Genomic DNA, 21,689 nt, shown 5'->3' on the forward strand with positions numbered 1-21,689 from the left:
TCTTGTAAAAGCTGTAAATTCAATTGACTCATACATGAGAACATAAAAAATTGGTCTTTATTAATCCTAGTTGTCTCAAAAGCCTACACTGCAAGCTTAGGGTACAGCCCCCGTCACACCTGCCTGGACACTCCCGTTACGCTGACGTGAGGACCGGAGCACATGGGGGTGACAATGAGCAGGAGACAGGCAGGTGGGCAGGGGCACGAGCAATGCCCTCAGCCAGGCACTGTGCTGGGCCTGCAAGCCCATCTCCAGGTCGGGAGGCAGGGGACAGTAACCCACGAGGCATACGCTGCTCTGGCCTCAAAAGATGGAGGGCAGTGACAGGGCCAAGGGTCGCGAGGAGAGAGCTGGAAGGACGGGAAAGGACGGACTGTAGTGACCCTCCAGGGTGCTGAGACGATGGGGAGATGTGGCACTGTGACAGCAGACGTTCTGAAAGACTGGGCAGGAGGGCACCCCACGCTCGGGTGGGGCTGGCAACATGTGTGCTGACCAGTGAGCAGTGACGTCTGCCCCGCCTTCAGGACTCACAGACGTGAGGCTACTGCCTCAGAGACAAACGACACAGGCAGCCTGGGGGGGCCCTGCCGCTTCGTGCAGGGCTGCACGCCAAGGCCGGTGTGTGCGGCACGCAGTACCCTGGAGGAACGTCAACCACCTGTGACTGCAGGCGGACAAGCGACCATGTCCCACCCCAGCCTGAAACAGAACTGCCTCCTCCCAGACCTGAAAACCAGAGGCACACTGTCCCCTCAGCAGGAAGGGGACCTGGCTGTCACCCGTCCCCAGCACAGAGTGCACCAGTGACATGGAGGCTTTCAAAGCAGCAGGCCCCATGGCTCCTCCCTGTCATCCCCACGGCCAAGAAGAGCGGGTGAGGCAGCGTGGGCGCTCGGTGAAGGGAAGCGAAGCCGTGGACAACGGCAGCACGTGCTGGAAAGCACAGGATCAGGGTGGCTGCAGGGGCGCCAATCTCCATGGACTCGTGACATCTTTGTCACTCAGGATGACCAGGTTCCTCTAAAGGCAAAACGAGAGGCCTCGGCTTCCAGCGGCTCAGCACAGCGTCCTTTCTGTGCTTTGCCGACCTCAGAAGGCCAGTGGAGTCAGGGTGGAAAGTGGTGGTGACAGCCACAACCACACCAAACCAACCACAACCAAAGCAGTGATCCAGATGGCCAGGACCGCAGGGCCGGCACCCTGGTGTCACGGGGCCCGAGGACAAAGCCCTCAGACACACCTCTGCGAGTGCACACACGTGCCCACACATGCGTCGGGGCCCACGAGAGGCATGGGAGCTGCCACCAGCCCCTCTCAGGGACACACCAGGCCCTGGGGTGCAGCTCACGGAGCCAGGTGGCACCACTCGGAGGCTTTGCTGGCACTTGCACCAAAAAGCCTCAGACAGACTGAAACCACTGGGCCCTGTCCGCTTACCTCCCCTCATCTCTTTAGCGAGATTCTTGAATGAAAAGGTTGAGCAGTGAATTACACAGACAAGGAGGGAAACCGGGGCCCTGGGGTGAAGGGAATGACTGGCCAGAGGCAGAAACAGATGGGTCACCAGTCACTGCGCCTGGCACCCGTGGGCATGGGCCATCCAGGTGCAGGCGAACGCCTGAGGATGCCAAGCGGGGTGAGCGACACCCACCCACGTCACAGAGGGCAGCGTGGTCTCTTTCACAGGGGCCTCTGGGAGGTGCCAGGGCGGGTGCTGTCCAACCCAGCCGCCATGGCCACGTGCTCTCTGAGTCTACAACGCTTTACAGCCTCAGCACAAACAAAAGGGTTTGCACTGATGCACATCGGAGCAATATTTCGGAATGTGATGTGAAATAAAATTTTTAAAGTAATTTTACCTTTTGATAGCCAGGCTCCCAATGGCCCCCTGGTATTCACCTCTTGTCTACACCCCGCCCAGTAAGGACATGGGGAGGTCTGTGTGACCAGGAATAAGGCAGGAGAGGGGGTATGTTATTTCAAAGATTAGGTTACAGAAGACATGGAGGCTCCCTTCTCGGTCACCAGGAGCATCACTGTGTTGTGGGAAATGCCCGTGGGGAGTACCTGAGGCCTCCCACCCACGGTCGTGGATCCCGCAGCCCCAGCGGAGCCTTCGGGTGAGACCGCAGCCCTGACTGACAGCTTGGACGCAGCCTCATGGCAGAGCCGAATCCCAAACACCAGCCACGCTGCTCCCAGATTCCTGACCATCAGAAACCAGGAGATAATACACAATTGCTGTTTAAGCTGCTAAGCTTGGGGGTAATTTGTCACACAGCAATAAATAATACAAACTGGCCTGTTTGGTTTCTTTGCTTTGCTTTGTAAGGTGTTTACTAGAAAATGCAAATTACCTGTGTCACTATACTACGCCTGCATATTTCTATCTGGTCCTAAATACAGCGAGAGCTTGTCATGTCAGCATAACAACTGGTCTGTCAACTGCAGAACATGACGTCGCTGTCTGTCACTAACACGTTCCTTTCCGATGCATTTCATTTTAAACCTGGGATCAGACTAGATACTTGCAGAGTAAGCACCAAAAAAAGATTCTATGTGAGTTTTCCTTATTCCATTGAAATGAAAAGAAAACGTCAACCATCTCTTTCCAGTTACAAAAGGTCAGTGGGAAAAACTGAGGAAAGAGAGACCAGTCCGAGGAGGAAATAAAAATGATCAGTGTTAATACTTTGGAGCTTCTTGTGCTGGTCATTTCCCTCTTTGTGGACGTGCGTTTGTAGATGAAACAAGGAAGCACCCGTGCTAAGCGCATGTCCACGCGGGCTTCCCCACAGTTCCCGCCACATGCCACGCCCGCCACGCCCAACCCACCAGAGCCCAGCTGCTGGACAAGCAGGCGTCCGCTCTGTGGGCACCGCTGTGCAGCGACAACTGCTGGGTGTGCGGGTCGCCAGCCACGGCAGGTCAGCGGCAGGCGTGAGAGGGGCGCGGGGCGTGGGCGGGTGCCCCCACCTCACCTTAATGTGCTCATGCAGCTGGGCCTCGTGCTGCCGTGACAGCTGCTCGTGCTGCCGCTGGAACTCGGCGATGAGGAGCTGCCTCTGCAGCTGCTGCTTCTGCTTCAGCGCCAGGAGCTCCTGCTGCAGCTGCTGCTCGCGCAGGGCGGGCTCGGCCACGGGCAGCGGGAACTGGTGGTCCAGGCGCAGGTCCATGGGCACTGCCGGTGGGGCCACCTGCAAGGGCAGCGCCGAGGCCACCTCCACTGTGGACAGAGCACAGCACAGAAGAGCCGTCACTGCAGGGCACGGCGTCCCTGGCCCTGAGCCACCCCACCCCCTCTGCCCAGAGCTCCACAAGCACCAAGGGGTCCCTGCGTGCTGAAGGACATTTCATGTGTCAGGTGTCCCCTACTGTCCTGCCCAACAGGCTACAGTGCAGGGCTCAGAGGTGCCTCGGGGCACCCCCATGGGGGGAGGGCAGACCAGGACACATTCACACACCCGCCTCCCTGCGCCCGCCCTCCACCCGGGCTCTGCTGTAGCAGGGGGACCCGGAGCAGCCCCACTGGCCTCTGACAGCACTTTTGAAATCAACAGCAAAGAAGAAAGGGCTCTGGAGAGCTCAACACCAGGCAGCAGAGAGGCAGACTGGCCTGTGCGTCTTTCTCGAAGCCACTGCAGGGCTGTGTGCCCGAAAACACAGAACACTGTGTGCCCCAGCAGTGGTCCAGAGCGCTCAGGACGAGGCCTGTTGCCATGGAGAAGTGAGCGCCCTCTCGGAAAACATGTTTATGGCCGCAGCCAATAAAGGCCCTGCCCACCTGCCCGCCGCCCACACACATCCATCAGGTCCGGTGCTTCTGGGCTCCACAAAGATGCGGGTTTCCTGCCCGGCACTAATGGGCCGCCCAAGAAAAGCTACAAGCGATTATTTTGATTAGAAACACAAGCCGAATTAATCTTAATGCTTACAAATCAATACCAAATTACAAGGTGAGAAAAGGAACACAGGAAGAAAGTAAGTTTTAAGTTACGGAAATCACAAAACACTGGATGTGGGTGCGCTGCTACACAGGCTGGAGGCCCAGCGGCCCTGGTGGTGCTTCCCAGACACTCGGAGACGCCCCTGCGTCCTGGGAGAGAGTGGTGAGACCCCAGCACAGAGGCTCCGTCCCTTCCAGAAAGCTCCCTCACATCCTACTCTGGGCTCATTTCTTCATCAACTGACAAACACCAGACCCAAGGCACTGGGTGGCAAGAGACTGGGTCCTCCTGTGAGGGTGGGGGGGTAGGAGGGTCCAGGCTCAGATGGGAGCCCCAACTCGACAGCCGAGTGCCACCAAGGACCAGTTCCTCACATCAGAGCCATCTCTGCCTGGACCCTCATCACAGGCCATGTTATGTCACCCGAGAGTGGCCTCCCTACACGCCTGGGACCTGACCCCCAGGCTGCAGAACCCTCGGGTCACACACAACCACAGCCCCACAGCCCATGAGTGGAACCGCCCCTCGGGATAGGACATTTATGTGGTCTTGCCGAGGTGGTAGGCTCCACGCTGGCCATTCTCATCAGGCAAGGTCGGGCAGCCCTGGGTTCTAAGGCCCTGAGCTGACACAGTCAGGGGACCCTCCGGTCCCCAGTACCCTGACTAAAATGTGTCATCACAGATGCACTGCATGGTCATGAGGCAGAGCCCAGGAAGTTGCCGACAGCTCTCTGTTCCTTCCCAGACGGGCCCCGCACCCCAGGAAGCAGAGGAAAGAGACAGACCCAGAGGGTGACCAGAAAATTCTTGACATTTGGTCATTTTAAGAAATGATCTAATTCTCCTCTTTTAAGCACTAACAAACCATGGGATAAACACCAGCTGATTATTACTCTTCTGGTCCCAAATCAGTGGCATCCACCTCCAACTTTTTAAATGTATGCATTTACTTTTGTCTAATTGGGTGTCAGGCTTGACACAGTAAGAGGTTTCTAGTTGATATTTACATGAGAAAAAGCAACACAAATGGTGTTTTCATGAACAGGACCAGGGAATAGTGGTGTCCTCTCCGCCCCCGCCCCCCCCCGCACCTGCATACAAGCTGGTCAAGACTAGATTTTGTTAATTTCTTCTTTTTTGATCACTTTAATTGTGAAACAAGAGCCAAGTGGAACCTGTGAACACGTTTTATAAAACCTCAGTACGTTCCCGGATTGCTTCAGACTTTCTGTTAAGGGATGAAACAGTATGGAGGGCGGGGGGAGAGCTCGTGCAGAGGAAAGTGACTGCACTTGAAGGAGACTCAGTTCGCGTCTTTCTCTGGGGGCAGGCGTCCTGCCTCACCAGTACGATTGTGCTGCGTGATCCCTAAAGGCATCATTACTGGGACGGTCGCCAGGTTCTGCAGTTCCCTCTGGGAGCACAGATGTGACCACAAAGTTGTTCTCCGGTCACCTGTTAACGTGCCTCGTTACCTGCAATCACAGGTGAGCTACTTCACCACCTTCTCAGGTCAGTCTGCCTGTGCTTTCAAAGCATGCACCTGACTTTGCCGTCCTGGGTCACTCACACACACACACACACACACACACACACACACACACTCACACACACACACGCACACACTCACTCCGTGATGGACGCAGCCTGACCGCTTTATGTGGCCTGAGGACGTCTGTGTCCCTGTCCATAGGTGACAGTGGTCTACGCTGTGCTCTCACTCTGCTTGTGCGGTCTTAAGCAGCGCTCTTTCTGCTTCAGTAAATGACCAGAGAATTAACGAAATCATCATACCGCCCTGTATTTTGTAAAGTGTCACCTCATTGGCCCCTACGGTGGGGGAGGTCAGGTGTGACGCTGGCTTACAGAATGGCCCAGGTGACCTAAGACCCCACCCAAGACGCTGAGCTGAAGGCCCGTCCCTGCACATTTAGCACATCCTCTCCCTATTTCTAACTTTTCATACAAATGTCCAGTAGTTAATCGCTTTAAAAACTGAACATAAAACACCTTCTAAGGCAGGCTTTTTGTTAACTTCAACAACCTGAAGGGCCGACTGTGTCACATTCACTTACTGCAGAGGGCAGGGCCCCGTTCCACTCTGTGCTGGCACCGGGGCAGACGCAGGCCAGCAGGCTCGCTGTGGGAACCAGAGCGGGGAGGGCAGTGGGGCGGGCGCAGGCCTGGAGGAGGGCTGCACGGCGCTGCGCCTCCGAGACCAGAGGAGGGCGCAGGCAAGGACCCCGGGTGCGGGCGTCGTGGGGGTCATGGGAACGCTGAAGCAGAGGAGAAGCTCAGATCCCCCGCAGGCCTGGGGGGGGGGGTGAGGGGAGGCCGGGCCTCAGACAGAGGGGCTGGCAGTGGGTGCTGGGGCTGAAATCAAGAGAAGAGGATGGTGACCTTGGGAGGCAGGGGGGATGGTGGGAGGACAGCTCTGCAGGCAGAGGGGCCACACAGGCCTGGCTGGCCGACGGCCCCTGGTCAGTGCTGGTGCGGGCAGCCTCTGCATACTGACCACAAGCAAGGTGAGGTTCATCTGAGTCTGCAACCCAGGAATCTTCTCAGGACACCTTCCCTGGCAGCTCACGAGTCCCTCCGCAGATGCCACAGAACCGACGGGTCCCGTGAGGACTGTCCGAGCTGGGGACACCTGCAGGCCAAACCCTGCTGCCCAGAGCGAGCAGGGAGCAGGCGTGAGCAGGCTGCCGGGCTGGGGCCGGGAGTGAGGCGCCTCAGGGGACACCAGTGCTGTCCTCATTGCACACGGGGCTGTAAGTCCTGCCTCGGTTTACCATTCTGAGACGTCACGGAAAACTGCTGCTGCTGCAGAGTCGGAAGCAGAGCGAAGGGAACGAAAGCTGCCCGCTCCCTACATCAGACACGCCACAGCCAGCTACTGCCACTTCCTGGCCTCTGAAAACAATGCTGCGTCTCGGGCTGGACAGAAACAAGCATGCAGCTGACGCGGGCTGAGGAGACCCCTACAAGGGCTCCTGAGGTGGGCTGCCTTCTCGCTCCCACGGTGCCACACAGCTGGACGCCAGGTGAGGGGCAAGGCAAAGCTGCCCAGGCCCCGCCCTGCACACCAGCTGCAGGCAGTGTCCCCCATTCATTCGTCCCTGGCGAGTGCGTCAAACATGACTTGTACTATTTCTGTATCAAAAACTATTTGGGATGCCATGAGTTCCCCACAGAAGCCGCTGGTGCTTTTGGCCCAAACGCCTTGAAGAAAACAATAAAACCTTCTCTACTTAAAGAATGCAGAAGCCTGTATTCTCATGAATATCTATGTGGAGGAGAAAACCGCTTTTATAGGTTGCGCCTTGAGAAACATGTTAGTACAATTACTCGTGACGTTAGTGAAACACAAAGGCTGCATTCAGAGTTCAGTAAGAAGTGGCAGCCTGCGCCGCACGGTCCAAGTTCTCGTCACAAATAGACAAAATCGGGGTGTGTGTGTGTGTGTGTCTTTTTAATAAATGACCATGAGAAAGGACACTGTCATTTTCCATGACATGGGTTATGTCCTCTTGTCATGCACCATTTCAGCACCATATAGAAGTGAAGTAAAGAGAAGCACTATTCTTTAGACAGACACGACCAAAGCTTAGGGTCCATTCAAGTCAAGAATGACTCATTCCAATCTGGGGAGAAATAACAGATAGTTCAAATCTGCAGCCACGAGTTCCTCTCACTCTGTCTGACATGCTGCCCATGTGTGCGGGGTGGGGGAGAAAGGGAGGGAAGAGGAAAGGGAAAGTTAGACATGCGTAACTGATTTTAAAATAGTTTCCTCTGTTACTGTGAAAGGCATCACCTGTGCCAAAGAACACGTTTTCGGGTGACAGGAGTGGTACGCGACGGCAGGCGGCCCCAGGGCCCGGTGAGGAAAAGTCGTCATGCCCTGCGCCCTGCACGGCCACCCCGACATTCCGATCTCAGTCGGCAGGCCGCACTCTTCCTTCCGGTCACAGCATCCACGTGTGTGACTCTGAACAGGTGCTCACTAAGCGACGGAGGGGGCAGAGACGCAGCGACTGAGAGGGTGCCGACATGACGGTCCCAGGAAAAGATGCGATGTCTGGAGTCCAGTCTGCCTTCAGCCTCCAGGACAGCTGACCAGAATGCCTTCTGTGGTGACATCGTGAGTGTCCCCGGGAAACCAAGGGCCCCCCACTGCAGCATCTGGCAGGGCGGTGACGTGCCCCTGTCCTCAGGTGTGAGCCTCACAGAACGCCGTGTGGGGAACGAGGCCCTAGGGCAGGGAGGGGGGCAGGTGAGCGTCCTGCCTGCAGGGCCAGAGGGCCAGCCAACCCCACACCTGCCCCGAAACCCAACAGCTCCCACCGGCCGGATGCTGGTCGGCCTCCCCGTCCTGCAGGGCAGTTCCCTGTCTCCATCCTTGACCAGGACACCCGATTTCCTGCTCACTCATCCTCACTTCACACTCATCCTGCAGGAACTCAGGTCCCAGCTGTGTCTCGAAAGGAAGGCACGGAGGCCTGCGTGTCTGGAAGCGCATTTGTTCTCCGCTCCATGTGCTGTCCCTCGGCTGTGCAAGGGGTGCTGGCCCTTCCTTCAGGACCGTGCTCTGCTGGGTCCCAGCCGCGCTACGGAGCAGTGTGAAGCCCTCTGGCTCCGTGTCCTTCGTGTGAGACTCGGTTTGTCTCTGGATGTTTGTGAGACCTTTTCCTTGCCCTCAGTGCTCTGCGATGTAACATTATGCGGCGTGGAGCCGGCCTTTTCCATCCCCTGTGGGGACTCAGTTGACCTGCGCATCGTGGAGCTGGCGTCCTCGTCCTTTTCTCTGAGTCCTCCTTCTGCAACGCCGGATATTTGGGTGGTGAACCTCCTGGAACAACCCTCTGAGCTTCTTTTCCATTTTCTCCTATTTTCCTTTCCTTTCTCTTATGTCCAACTTTCTACGCGATTTCCTGAAGTATATATTCTAAGCTTTTCGCCAAATTTTATGCAATTTCTGCCACTGTTTTTAACTGACGAATCACAAAGCCACACTCAGAGAACTAAGGCTCCTGAATATTCTTCCTCATTTCACGGATCAAGTTACGGTCTCTAATCTCTGAGGACAGTCGTGCTAACTCACTAAATGGCTTTGCTGGACAGTCTGTTTCTCCCACGTCCTGTTTGTTTGCTGCTATCGCCCCAGCTAGAGCCACCGGCAGGTGCCCGGCCACCCCAGGCTGTGACCCCGAGAAGAGCGGAGGGGGCAGGAACCCGAGTGGAAGCTGTGAGCAGTGCTGAGCGTCACTGGAGGGCGTGAGCGGGCATCAGGGCAGACACCTGGCTCAGTGCCACAGGGCTAGCCGCTCAGGTTGGCGCATTTCCCCAGGGAGGAGCCTTCCCACCTTGGCACTCAGCGCCCATCACGAATACAGTACGTATGCCCTGCTCTTGTTACAGTCCCCAAGTTCTCAACTTGCCCGTGTCCACAGGCCAGGGACTCTGGATATATTCTCCAGAGAAAACTCCTTCAGTCAGCCACCACCTGGAGGTGGGGGTGGGGAGGCTCAGTCCCCCAGTGCGGCGGGGCAGGTGGTTGCGGGTCCCTTGCGTCTGCCTCTATGCCCCCCTCTCCCTGCGCTGCTGTGGGCAGGGCTGTGGGCTGCCCTCTGCAGGTGGCGGCACCGGTCCCTTGGGTTCGGGCTTCATCAGTGTGACTTAGGCACCTGCTTTCCAACTTCCAGACTGTGGCTGGTGGTGTTTATTCTTCTGTTCTCCTCATTTTTGTGAGTTTATGGCCTGTCTCTGGAATATATCTTGTTATATTTTTATGGACAATTTCAAAAGTACGTCTTCTGTTTTCCCACCCACTTCCCCTTCTTCTTGACTAGACTGAAGCAGACCTGCCATCACAGCATTCTATCCTTAAATCCTTCGGGAAGTATCTCTAAAAGAGCCCCTTTCAAAAACAAAAACAAATACCATCAACATGCCCAAGTAACTTAACATTTCCATGATAATATCAAAGCCAGAAAGTGTTGCCACTTTTTAGACAGGTTCATACATGGTTTTTAAACTTTATTCAAATCAAGACTCAAATCCGCACATTGCAGTTGGCCGATGTCTCTTATATCCCTTTTAATCTGAAGATACCCTTCCTCCTCTCCCTCACTCCTCCACCCGCCAGTTACGGGCTGCAGATTCTGGTCACCTGTCCATCACCTGCCGCATCTGCGTTCTGCCGACCACAACTGGGGAGCAGATGGGGGGCTCCGAGTCCTGGTGTTTCCTCTGAACTGAGTGGGGTCTGGAGGCCTGGGCAGATTCCGCTTTGACTCCCAGCAGACGCCCTTCCCCAAAAGGTTCTCACCCCCAGGCAGCTCCTGCGAGCTGCGTGACACCCTGTGCTGCAGGGTGCTCCAGGTTCCACCACCCCCTCTTCATCTGTGAGCTATGTCTACGTGAGGAAGAACCCCAAACCAACCACCTTGCTCTCTGACAAACAGCTTTTAGGAGAAAGGGCAGGGCAAGTGCCGGGCTCTTCCTTTATTTGCCAATTGTAAAATAATGAGATGGTGCCCAGCAGCCCCACAGGAGAGCAGCGAGGAGGTTCTGCGCTGTCCAGAGGGTAAGGACGCGCTCACTGCAGTTCTGTACTGACTAACGCTCTGTGGTCCTCGGGACGGGGAGCCCCTCGCTGGTCCCGGGTCGGCCTGAAGCCACCAGTGGTTTCTGGGAACAGCCCTCTGCTCCGCTGTGACAAGGCGCTGCGGGCTCTCCCTGTAGTCGTTGATCCCCACGTGGCATCAAACATCCCTCCGAGGAGCACTGGGTCCCCCGTGGGAAGCAGCATTTAGAGACCGCAGGCTGGGGCTGGGTGAGCACGGCTTCTGATCTTTATCTTAACTGGAATTGTTGTGAATTTCAGGAGGGAGCGAGATTAGATCCACGTGTTCCATCTGCTGACTCGCCGTGGAACTTCGGAAGGCACAACGTATTAAACACATCACTCAAAAGGACTAACAGTCACATCAGGTTTTATTCAAAACACTGATTTATATGCAATATCACTTTCCCCAAAGGTGTTCTTAACTGAATTACAATTGTTCTACGTGTGTGTGTGTGTGTGTGTGTGTGTGTGTGTGTGTGTGTGAAGGGGAGATGACATGGAGAAGTCAGAAGTGCTTTTTAATGTAAAGATTTAAAGAATTCTGCCGGGAATGTAAATAACTTAAGTGGCCCCTACCTTGGCCTATATGTAAATGAGCACATGATTTGCAAATATCGTTTCTCTTTGCCTCATTTACATGTATATATGCAATACCAAAGAAATAAGCTTATATTAACTATTCACTATCATTTAAATTATACTTGAAAATTAAAAAAAAAAAGGATATGGTGCCTGAAGAGAGTGTTTTGTTTTGTACTGTTTTCAACTAAGATCAAAATGTGAAGAAGTAAATACGACTTACGGAGGCGCCTAGACATTGTCTGGTGACACACACGGGAAGGTGTCCTCCTGGTGTGGGCAGGGAGACGCATGTATCCTGAGGCGGTCTGCATGCATTAAATGTCACACTGGACATAGCCCTTTCTGTCCTCTGTGAACGCAGACAGGAAGACAGTGGCTCGCTCTTCAAAATCAGTGAGCAATCGACTACTACGGCAGGGAGTCTGCTCCACGCCAGCGGCAGGAGAGGAAGTCCCAGCAGGCACACCTGCCACCCACTCACCCTCCCAGCCTCCGCGTCACCACGGGGTCACAGGTCCGGTGGGCTGAGCCTGGCCTGGCTTTACAGAGCTACCTCATTTAACATACAAAACAAAGGACCCCACAGGACAGTGACAGATACCAGCCTAATTCCATGTGACAGGCGGGTAAACTGAAGCACCAAGAGTGAGTACCTTGCCCAAGGCCACACAGCAAATGCAATGGCAAACCCAGAACTGGACCTGGGGGTGGAGAGCCTAGGGGCTTGCCGGTCACCCTGCAGCGGCGGTTTTCAGGCTGGATGGGGGACCAGGGAAGCTCTGCTGCAATGAGTGGGACATCTGTGGGCTCCAGCAGAGCTCGGGGGTCAGGTACCCCGAAACCCTGAGAACCCCTGCCCAGAGCTTCCCAATACTGGCAGGCCCAGCAACCCCACTTCCCCTGCAGCCTGGCCAGTCTGTCCTAGAATCACAGGCCTGCTCGAGTGCCCGGTGGCTCAAAGCTTTCCACGAACAAACTCTGCTTCTGAGGAACTCCTGGGCTGGGACAGCCGCAGGGCCAGCCCACATGGCACTGCTCCAGGCTCCAGGCCCGGACACGGCCCCTGCCCCAGCCAGGACTGGCCTCGCCCCCTGCCCAGCACCAGGAGGATGGGTTTACAAGAGCAGCCCAGCCACACGAGCCTACTGAACAGACACGGAAAGAAAAATTCCCTGACACACTATTTCCACCACTAAAATAAGCTACAATTAACAGCAGGTGTGTTTCCCTCCACTGTCTCCGTTCACCTAAGTCAGCTGTCACCTCCACCCGATCACACCACCTCCTCAACACGCAAGCGTCCAAATGTTTCTCTCCGGAAGGAAGTCTGAGCCTCGTGGATGCACCAGTAAGATGGGGACTGTCAGCCAGTGGCCCTGCCACATGAGGGGGACGTCCCACGGCTGCATAGGGCCCGCCCAGGGCCTTGCAGCCGCCCCCAAGGTGCCCTGCCTTCTCTGTCTGCTGGCACCAGACAGAACATTCCAGTAGGGAGGGGAGCAAGCAAGAGTGCTCTCCCCGTCCGTGTCTGGGCAAACCAGCGTGGGAGCCATTCGAGGTGAGGAGAGGACTCCATGTGGAAACCAGCCCTGTGGCGTCCGGTTCCAGGCTACAGAACCGTTTCCCAAGTGAAGCTACGGAACAAACGGAGGCCGGAGCCACTGTGACTTCAGCTCACAGGACATGCCACAGAGACAACCGGTCTCCCCAAATGTCCACAGCGTGGGTCAGAGCACGAGGAAATGACAGGGCTTCCCATGCATGGGTCACCAACAAGACGGGGGCAGTGGCAGAGCAAGGGCTCCCGGGCTGCTGACCTGGGAGAAGGCGCCTGGCCTCCATGATCCGAGGGAACGGCAGGGCGCCTGCCTGTGGTGGGGCATCGGGCTGATGTGGGAACGCTGGCACGTGGCTGGTGCCATGCGTGTGGCCCAGGGTCCTTCCAGAGACCAGCACGCAGCCTGGACCCGGAGTCATCTGTCACGGGGCCTGTGCCAGTGCAGAGAAAAAATCGTTCCGGGCATCCGACTGGGCAGAGTGGGTGTCCAGGAAGGGCTGGCGCCTTTCCCGTTCCCAATGGGGCCGAGCTGAGCCCATGTGCCTTGTGCTCCTGCACCCTGTTCCCCAAAACGTGGGCCAGGAAGCGCTTTTTACGCTGAGGGTGATGAAGACGCCAAGATGAAACCTGGTGGTTAGGATGCCGGAGAGAGTCCCCCCAGGAGGGTGCAGGCTGACCCCTCTGCGTCTGCATGTCTGACAGCTGAACGCAGAGTCATGGACGAGTGTGAGGAAAGGGCAGACAAGCCCCAACCTCATCTAGTCACGGCAGTAGCTTCGCAGACCCCGGGAGAGCAAGCACTGCCCCAGGGCAGCTGAGCCTTCCAGAAGCTTCCATGGGCTTCTAGAAGCACAGCCTTCCATGAGCTCCCCACGTCAGAGCTAGGGCAGGGGAGGGGAGAAGAGAAGGTCCCGGCCTGACATCCGGGGTCCGATCAGCAGCACGAAACGCTGAAGCCCGTTCCTTACGGCCCACAGAGCCCAACAGATTCCCAAGCTTGGCAGACTCTACCGTCCCCAGAGCAGGCACAGGGGGCCCACGGGCACAGGGAGGGCCCACGGGAACAGGCAGGGCCCCCGGGCACAGGCAGGGCCCCCGGGCACAGGGAGGGCCCCCGGGCACAGGGAGGGCCCACGGGCACAGGGAGGGCCCACGGGCACAGGGAGGGCCCACGGGCACAGGGAGGGCCCCCGGGCACAGGGAGGGCCCACGGGCACAGGGAGGGCCCACGGGCACAGGCAGGGCCCCCGGGCACAGGGAGGGCCCCCGGGCACAGGGAGGGCCCACGGGCACAGGGAGGGCCCACGGGCACAGGCAGGGCCCCCGGGCACAGGGAGGGCCCCCGGGCACAGGGAGGGCCCACGGGCACAGGGAGGGCCCACGGGCACAGGCAGGGCCCACGGGCACAGGGAGGGCCCACGGGAACAGGCAGGGCCCCCGGGCACAGGCAGGGCCCCCGGGCACAGGGAGGGCCCCCGGGCACAGGGAGGGCCCACGGGCACAGGGAGGGCCCCCGGGCACAGGCAGGGCCCCCAGCACAGGCAGTGTCAGGCAGGGCCCACGGGCACAGGCAGGGCCCACGGGCACAGGCAGGGCCCACGGGCACAGGCAGGGCCCCCGGGCACAGGCAGGGCCCACGGGCACAGGCAGGGCCCCCGGGCACAGGCAGGGCCCCCGGGCACAGGCAGGGCCCACGGGCACAGGGAGGGCCCCCGGGCACAGGGAGGGCCCCCGGGCACAGGGAGGGCCCCCGGGCACAGGGAGGGCCCCCGGGCACAGGCAGGGCCCCCAGCACAGGCAGGGCCCCCGGGCACAGGCAGGGCCCCCGGGCACAGGCAAGGCCACGGCACAGGGAGGGCCCACGGGCACAGGGAGGGCCCCCAGCACAGGCAGGGCCCCCGGGCACAGGCAGGGCCCCCGGGCACAGGCAAGGCCACGGCACAGGGAGGGCCCACGGGAACAGGCAGGGCCCACGGGCACAGGCAGGGCCCCCGGGCACAGGCAGGGCCCCCGGGCACAGGCAAGGCCACGGGCACAGGCAGGGCCCACGGGCACAGGCAGGGCCCCCAGCACAGGCAGGGCCCCCAGCACAGGCAGGGCCCCCGGGCACAGGCAGGGCCCACGGGCACAGGCAAGGCCACGGGCACAGGCAGGGCCCCCAGCACAGGCAGGGCCCCCGGGCACAGGCAGGGCCCACGGGCATAGGCAAGGCCACGGCACAGGGAGGGCCCACGGGAACAGGCAGGGCCCACGGGCACAGGCAGGGCCCCCAGCACAGGCAGGGCCCCCAGCACAGGCAGGGCCCACGGGCACAGGCAAGGCCACGGGCACAGGGAGGGCCCCCAGCACAGGCAGGGCCCCCGGGCACAGGCAGGGCCCCCGGGCACAGGCAAGGCCACGGCACAGGGAGGGCCCACGGGAACAGGCAGGGCCCACGGGCACAGGCAGGGCCCCCGGGCACAGGCAGGGCCCCCGGGCACAGGCAAGGCCACGGGCACAGGCAGGGCCCACGGGCACAGGCAGGGCCCCCAGCACAGGCAGGGCCCCCAGCACAGGCAGGGCCCCCGGGCACAGGCAGGGCCCACGGGCACAGGCAAGGCCACGGGCACAGGCAGGGCCCCCAGCACAGGCAGGGCCCCCGGGCACAGGCAGGGCCCACGGGCACAGGCAAGGCCATGGGCACAGGCAGGGCCCCCAGCACAGGCAGGGTCCCCGGGCACAGGCAGGGCCCACGGGCATAGGCAAGGCCACGGGCACAGGCAGGGCCCCCAGCACAGGCAGGGCCCCCGGGCACAGGCAGGGCCCCCGGGCACAGGCAGGGCCCCCAGCACAGGCAGGGACAGAGGGGATGGGGACGACGGCAGTGGCCGGAGCATGAAGGAGAACAGCACCCCTTTCCTGGAACGGACACTTCCCGTTGTAATAACCAAGTGATTTCTAGGAAAATCAACCATGGTTCCTACAGGCGCCTAGGAGGACAGCAGGGCTGACCACGCTCAGACTTAGAAAATCCCCTTCTGTACTTAAACCAGGAGTGAGGAGACGTGACTGGAAAACAGTAGGGATCCCGCTTCAGGGCCCCACGGGAAGGACCAGAAGCCCTGGTTCCCTGTCCTGGAATTACAATCCACATGGTTAGTTTGGTGTTTAGGCTGAAATCCAGGTTAACTGAAACAGGCCTGGGGTTTCATAAGTGAACAGACTGGGCTGGCCCGTCCCCGCACCATATTCCTTAAAGGCATGTATTGCCTGACGGGGACACACGGGCACAGACATGGGGTGGAAGAGAAAAGACAGAGGCCCACCCACCCTCTTCACTAGCTACCGTGTTTCCCCCAAAATAAGACCTAGCCGGACCATCAGCTCTAATGTGTCTTTTGGAGCAAAAATTAATATAAGACCCGGTAGCGATGAGGGTCCGGCCAGGTCTCATTTTCGGGGAAACACAGTACGACCTGCCAGGGCGGCTTCACAACCAGATCCACACGTCAGCTCCGAGCCCAGGAGCCAAGCTACACCCTGGAGGGAGCAGCCCACCTCCAAGCTAAGGCCACCTTGGACAGGCTCCCCACCCCACCCCCGCTCGACACAGAGTGGGGAGAGGCGCCCACCTGCCCGGACCCCTGCCTTGGCCCAGCCTCCTGAACTCACAGGGAAGGGGTCCCTTGGTTCCGACAGACATGGAACCTCAGGTGACAGGAAGAGGCCCCAGAGATAGTCCGGAGTCATAACGCACCGAGGAATGAGATTCCACTGACGGGTGAAGGGGGCACAAAGCCCGGCTTCATGTCCTCAGGCCTGGGTCTGAGTGGACGGCAGCTGCTGGCCACTTTAGGTCAGCTCCCCACCCCCCTTCTCTCCCTTTGTGAAAGAAATAAAAAGCTCTTTGTAGCCCAGGAGAATGAAGGCAAGGGAATGAAGACAAAGGAGCAGAAGCGAGGCGATTAGAAGGTTTCTGTATAAATTAGAAGTGCCCGTCCGATGACGCCTGCGCTCCCCCCCTTCTCACCCGCCCGCCAGCAGGCCCCAGCTGACTGCTGAGACACCCCCTCTTCCTGCCCGTCTCCCCGTCATCTACGGTGATGAGTCAGCAACCCTGTGGCCGCAACCAGCCAGGGAGGGTCAAAGCCCGTGCTCTGACCTCTGCAAAGGCAGTGTTTGAAGACAGGTGGCCGGGAATGTTCCAGAACTGGTGGTGGAAGACATGACTCTGCAGACACACAAAGCACAACCAAGCAGGAGAAAACAGAAAATAAATTAAGACAATCTCAGGGTGAACAAGCTCAGCAGACAAGGACACGTAGGCATGGCTGCCCCACAAGGGACATGTGGTCACAGACAGGAAACAGTGAGCGCTGAGCGTGAAGAGAAGACACAGTGAGACTACAACTGCGGACGCAGGGCAACGTCCTCCCAGAACGCTGGCAGAATACACACACGGGTGTCAGACACATGCCACATCCAACACCCCCTGCAAGCCTTCAGTTAAGGGGAGGCCCCAGAGCGTCTGAGACGCAGGAAGAAAGAAGGGGCCGAGGAACGGACGAGTATGCGCACAGTCCCCAACCGCCCGAGCAAGACAGGAACAATGACGACACCTAGCTGTGCGGCTCCGGTGAAGCCAACGGAGGGGTGCTGTGGAGGATGGGCAGACACCCTCCCACTTTAAACACGTAAGTGCCTGTAGTAACGCTTCACGCCTCACAGAGAAACAGAAACAGAGCATGTCGCTTCCAGAGCGGAGTGAGGAAGTAGGGCAAGTTCAACCAAAAAGAATCCTGAGGAAAACCTGGCTGCTAAGCACACACAGTGGGTGCCTCTCGATGAAACGCTCCCTGCGTGTCAGGTCTTCCAGCAACATGCACACTGGGATCTCACCAAACCTCCAGACTAAGCTGCCCATGTGCAGGAAACAGGCATCCCAGTGACGAGACAGGGATGAGATCAAGCAGAATTTAGAGCATGGGAAACTGTGGGATAAACCATCCAGTATCTTTAGATGAACCACAAGGGTCAAAAAACACACAAACAAACAAAGGGTCGGGAAGATAATCCTACAGGTTAACTACAGGCTTAGGGACATACTAACCACCACGTATGAATGCTAACTGGATCCCGAGTCAGACGATAAACTAAAAAATACACGCAGTGGAAAATCCGCGTATCACTTAAGTCGGCCCTTCACATCCGAGGGTCCGCCTGTGGTCAAAAAAGAAGCGTATCGTTTGTCCGTGTGGAAGAACGAACCCAAAGGCAGCCGCGGGGCTCTGAAGAAGGTTACACGTCCTCTGCGGACACAGAGCAGAGTATTTAAAGTTTGCGTTCATGGGAAGATGGAATTCACCCCTATTCACAGCACAGGCCAAAGTTAATTCCACAGGGATTAAGACAAATGTGACCGACAACATTAAAAAACCTTCAGAGGAGACTATTGGAAAACATGCTCATCACCTGGGAAATAAAAACTCAAGATGCAAAACGTGCTTACCACACGAGACAAAATGATCAGCTTGACTACATTTACGTTACAGATTTCTGCTCAGCAGAGACTACTGCAAAGTGGAAGCCTGATCGCGGAGGAGACGGTCAACGCTCCGTAGGCCCGACAGAGCCCTTGTATCTGTAACGTGTAAGTAACTGCTGTAAACCAGTACCAGAATGGCCAAGGTGGGAATCGGCCTTCCAGAGCCCTCTCAGAGGCAGAAAAAGGCTAACCTGGGGGCCCACACGACCACCAGGAAAGCCAGTCAGACCACAAGACGTCTGAGTCTACAGCCACTGTGCTCCGACATCACCACGCGTGGGAGGCTCTGCGCAGTCGGTGCCGGAAGCCTCGGCAGTGGAAACGAGAATGGACTGGGAAAGCAGTGGCTTTCTCTCGTAAAGCTGGCACGTGGTTCTAGGACCCAGCAGTTCCCCTTTCCCCCCAGGTGCACCCACACCTGAGACGTTCCTGCACATGTGTACAAAACGGTGCAAGAATCATCTTTAGAGCAGGGCTGACTGGGAACTGCCCGAACAGCCATGGACACAAGGACAGATAAGCTGTGGGGTGTTAGGAGCGTGTAATTATGTGCAGCAGTGAAAATAAATGAGTTCCAGCTACACAGAAACATTGAGTGACTCTCAGGAACAATGCTGGGGAAACGCTGCAGAAGCTCATCAGTAAACACCGCATTTACAAGCTCAGAAAACAGCACTAAACTGCAAGCTGTTTGAGGAACCAGATGTAGATGGCAAAACTCGCTTTTGAATGAAAACAAGTCAAAGACAAACACAAAGTTGAGAACAGGGTTTGTGCTAACGGTGAGGGGTTGACCAGCTCTGCTAGGCCTATCAGCAAAAAGGCTCGGAGCCCCAGGGAGACCAGGCCCCAAATCCACCCAGGGCAAGGTCTCATTCCACTGCTCACCAAATAGGACTCATCTGGGGTTGCTTTCAGGGTCCTCTGATAACAAAGGAAACATTCTACCTCCCCGATTCTTAGAACAGTGCCCACAACACAGCCAACAAGAAAAACTCTGACACGGGGTCACCCAGGGGTGCAGCCCTGGAAGGGGCTGGGGGGGTGCCCGACCCTCCCCAGGGGAGACCAGCCCTGCCCGTGGCACCCTGCAAGGAGAAACAGGGAAAGGCGGCATTCCGTGACCAGCCTGGCGCAGGGACCGATCATTGAGCCTTACAGCCCACGTACAAACGCTTAAGGCCACTTACATTTAGACATGTCGCCAAAAGGGGACAGACACCGGCTTGCAGACCCTTTTGTCCATTTCCTGAAAGGTAAGATGCAGGGATCTTAAATGCCCCCTACCTAGAAGGCAGATACTGCTGCACCATGGAGCCACCAACTTTAATCACCTAAAACCACCAAAACTCACTGTCATTTAAGTTCCAGTTTAAGTTGATCTGTTCAAAATGAATTTTAAATGACGATTTCCCACAGAAGGAAACACCGTGTTCCTTCCATCTTAATTTTTAATCATGCAAACACAGCATGGTGGCCTCACAATCCACAACTCTAGAAAGCTGGATGCTGTCCCTTTCCCGGCCAGCCCCTGCTGCTTCTCCAGTGCCCAAATGCCCCACTTCTAAGACTGCGGGTCCCCAGGTGGTCCAGGTGCCCCCACAACCACCTGACTGAGTGTTAAGTGAGGAGGAAGAACGTCAGTAGCTGAGTTTTACCTTGAGATAAAAGACACTGGGATGATACCTGCCTTTGAAAACACCATCTTCCTGTTACTTGGTTTAACTTGAATAAGGCATCACCAGCCAACCAGGGGAGACCCCAATTCTTGGGGCTTTATCTGAGGGGAGGGCTATGGTCCCCAACCCCAACTATTCAGCAGGGAAAGAGCTGCAAAAGCAGCTTTGAATCCGGGTCTGGGACGCCTCTCACTTCGGCTCATTGAGCTGCCAGACATTCTTAAGCCATTTGCCACATTCCCCAGAATCGGGCGTCTAAGAATATCACGGGGACGTGTGCAGCTGCTCGCGCCTCTTCTTTAATGACAAGCAAACAACACCCCAAAACAAACCAAAGGCAGAGGAACAGCGCCCCCCCCCAGGCCTAATATTTTATAAACAGTCGTCTCACTGAGGTCAGGGCCACGTGATGAAGCCTCCGGTCCGAGCGGACAGCGCTCTGACAGACTTAGCACAGCTCCCACAGTGCTCGGAAAAGGTAGGGAGCAGTGTCTGCGCCGTGAAGATTTTAATGCTGAAGCCCAGTAACAGGTGTTTTCAGGAAGAGATGGGTAGAAGTGTTGTGACCTGGGACGCTTTGCATTTCTGGAGTAGTATTAGGGGTCCAATGAATCTTTAACACAAACTACAAGTCCCAGCACGGACGGTCTGTGCCCCCCACCGCCTTCAGGCTGAGCAAGAATGGGGGAGGGAGGGTGTTCACACTTGACGTTGGCAAGAACACAGCTGATGGTACTCACTGCGCTCCCCCCGCAAACTCCACTCTAAGGGCTGTAAAACAAGGACACAAACCTTCCCCAAAACAGGATCACGCACAGAGACAACACATCTACCGAGTTTAGGATCTTGAGGTGGGGAGATTATCCTGGATGACCCGGGTGGGCCCCGTGGGATCACAGGGGTCCTCACGAGAGGAAGGCGGGAGGGTCAGAGTCAGAAGCAGATGGCCGACTGACGCGATTGCGGGCTTTGAAGATGGCGGGCCAGGAGCCAAGGCGAGCGTGGCCCTAGCAGCGGGAGACGGCCGGAAACAGACTTTCCCCTGGAGCCTCCAGAGGGAACAGAGACCTGCCGAAGCCCTGATCTCAGCTCCCAAGCCGGACTTCTGGCCTCAAGGACTAAAGTAGTGTCTGCTGTCATAAGCAACCAAGTTTGTAGGAACTTGTAACCTGCGGTGTCCACAGAAAACTGCTGTGCAGGTACTGTTGACACTTTCTGTCTCTGTGACCTCAGGCAGATTTGTCTGCTTCTCTGCTCCTTGCCCCCTCTGTCCAATGGGGGCTAGCAGGTGCTCAGTGGCGGGACCTGTCCTACTCGCCTCGTGGCTCTCCTAATTATCTGCTTTGTGTCGCCTCCCCCACTAGACCACGCTCCTGGAGGGCCGGGCTTGCGACGGTCCGTGCACACACACCCCGGAGAGGCGCTAGGAGGCGGCTCAGCACCGGCGAGGCAGCCAGCACTCAGGCGGCGAGTCCGTCTGTGCAAGCAGCACGCAGCCGCCCCAGCACTGCTGCCCAGTGTCACTAAGCACGCCAGTGCTGGGCGGTGGCCCAGGCCACCTTCACAGCTGAACAAACGCCACCTGCTGTGAATGTGTGGGTCCTAGCTGGCCGTCAGCTGTAACCAGTTAGCCATTGGCCACTGATATAACTGCCGTGGCTACGCTGGCAGGCCTGGACTGCGGATAGTGTGGCTCCTGCTTCCTGTGTCTCCAACCCAGCCGCCAGCGAGACTATAGTGGTGTGACTCCCCCACCCATG

The 21,689-nt window shown here is 57.5% G+C and overlaps 1 protein-coding gene across 6 annotated transcripts in view; it reads right to left on the reverse strand.

The window, feature by feature from the left end:
• HDAC4 (histone deacetylase 4) overlaps nucleotides 1-21,689 on the reverse strand; it is a 295,261-nt gene that overhangs the window by 115,594 nt on the left and 157,978 nt on the right. For all 6 annotated transcript variants that reach the window (XM_074316010.2, XM_074316018.2, XM_074316014.2 and 3 more), the window contains one exon: nucleotides 2,988-3,232. In XM_074316010.2, coding sequence (XP_074172111.2) covers nucleotides 2,988-3,232 — 245 coding nt within the window. The remainder of the gene's footprint in view (nucleotides 1-2,987; nucleotides 3,233-21,689) is intronic.

Source organism: Rhinolophus sinicus, chromosome 17 (genome assembly GCF_057876585.1).
Source record: "Rhinolophus sinicus isolate RSI-liver-muscle chromosome 17, RSI-T2T, whole genome shotgun sequence".
Lineage (NCBI taxonomy): Eukaryota > Metazoa > Chordata > Mammalia > Chiroptera > Rhinolophidae > Rhinolophus > Rhinolophus sinicus.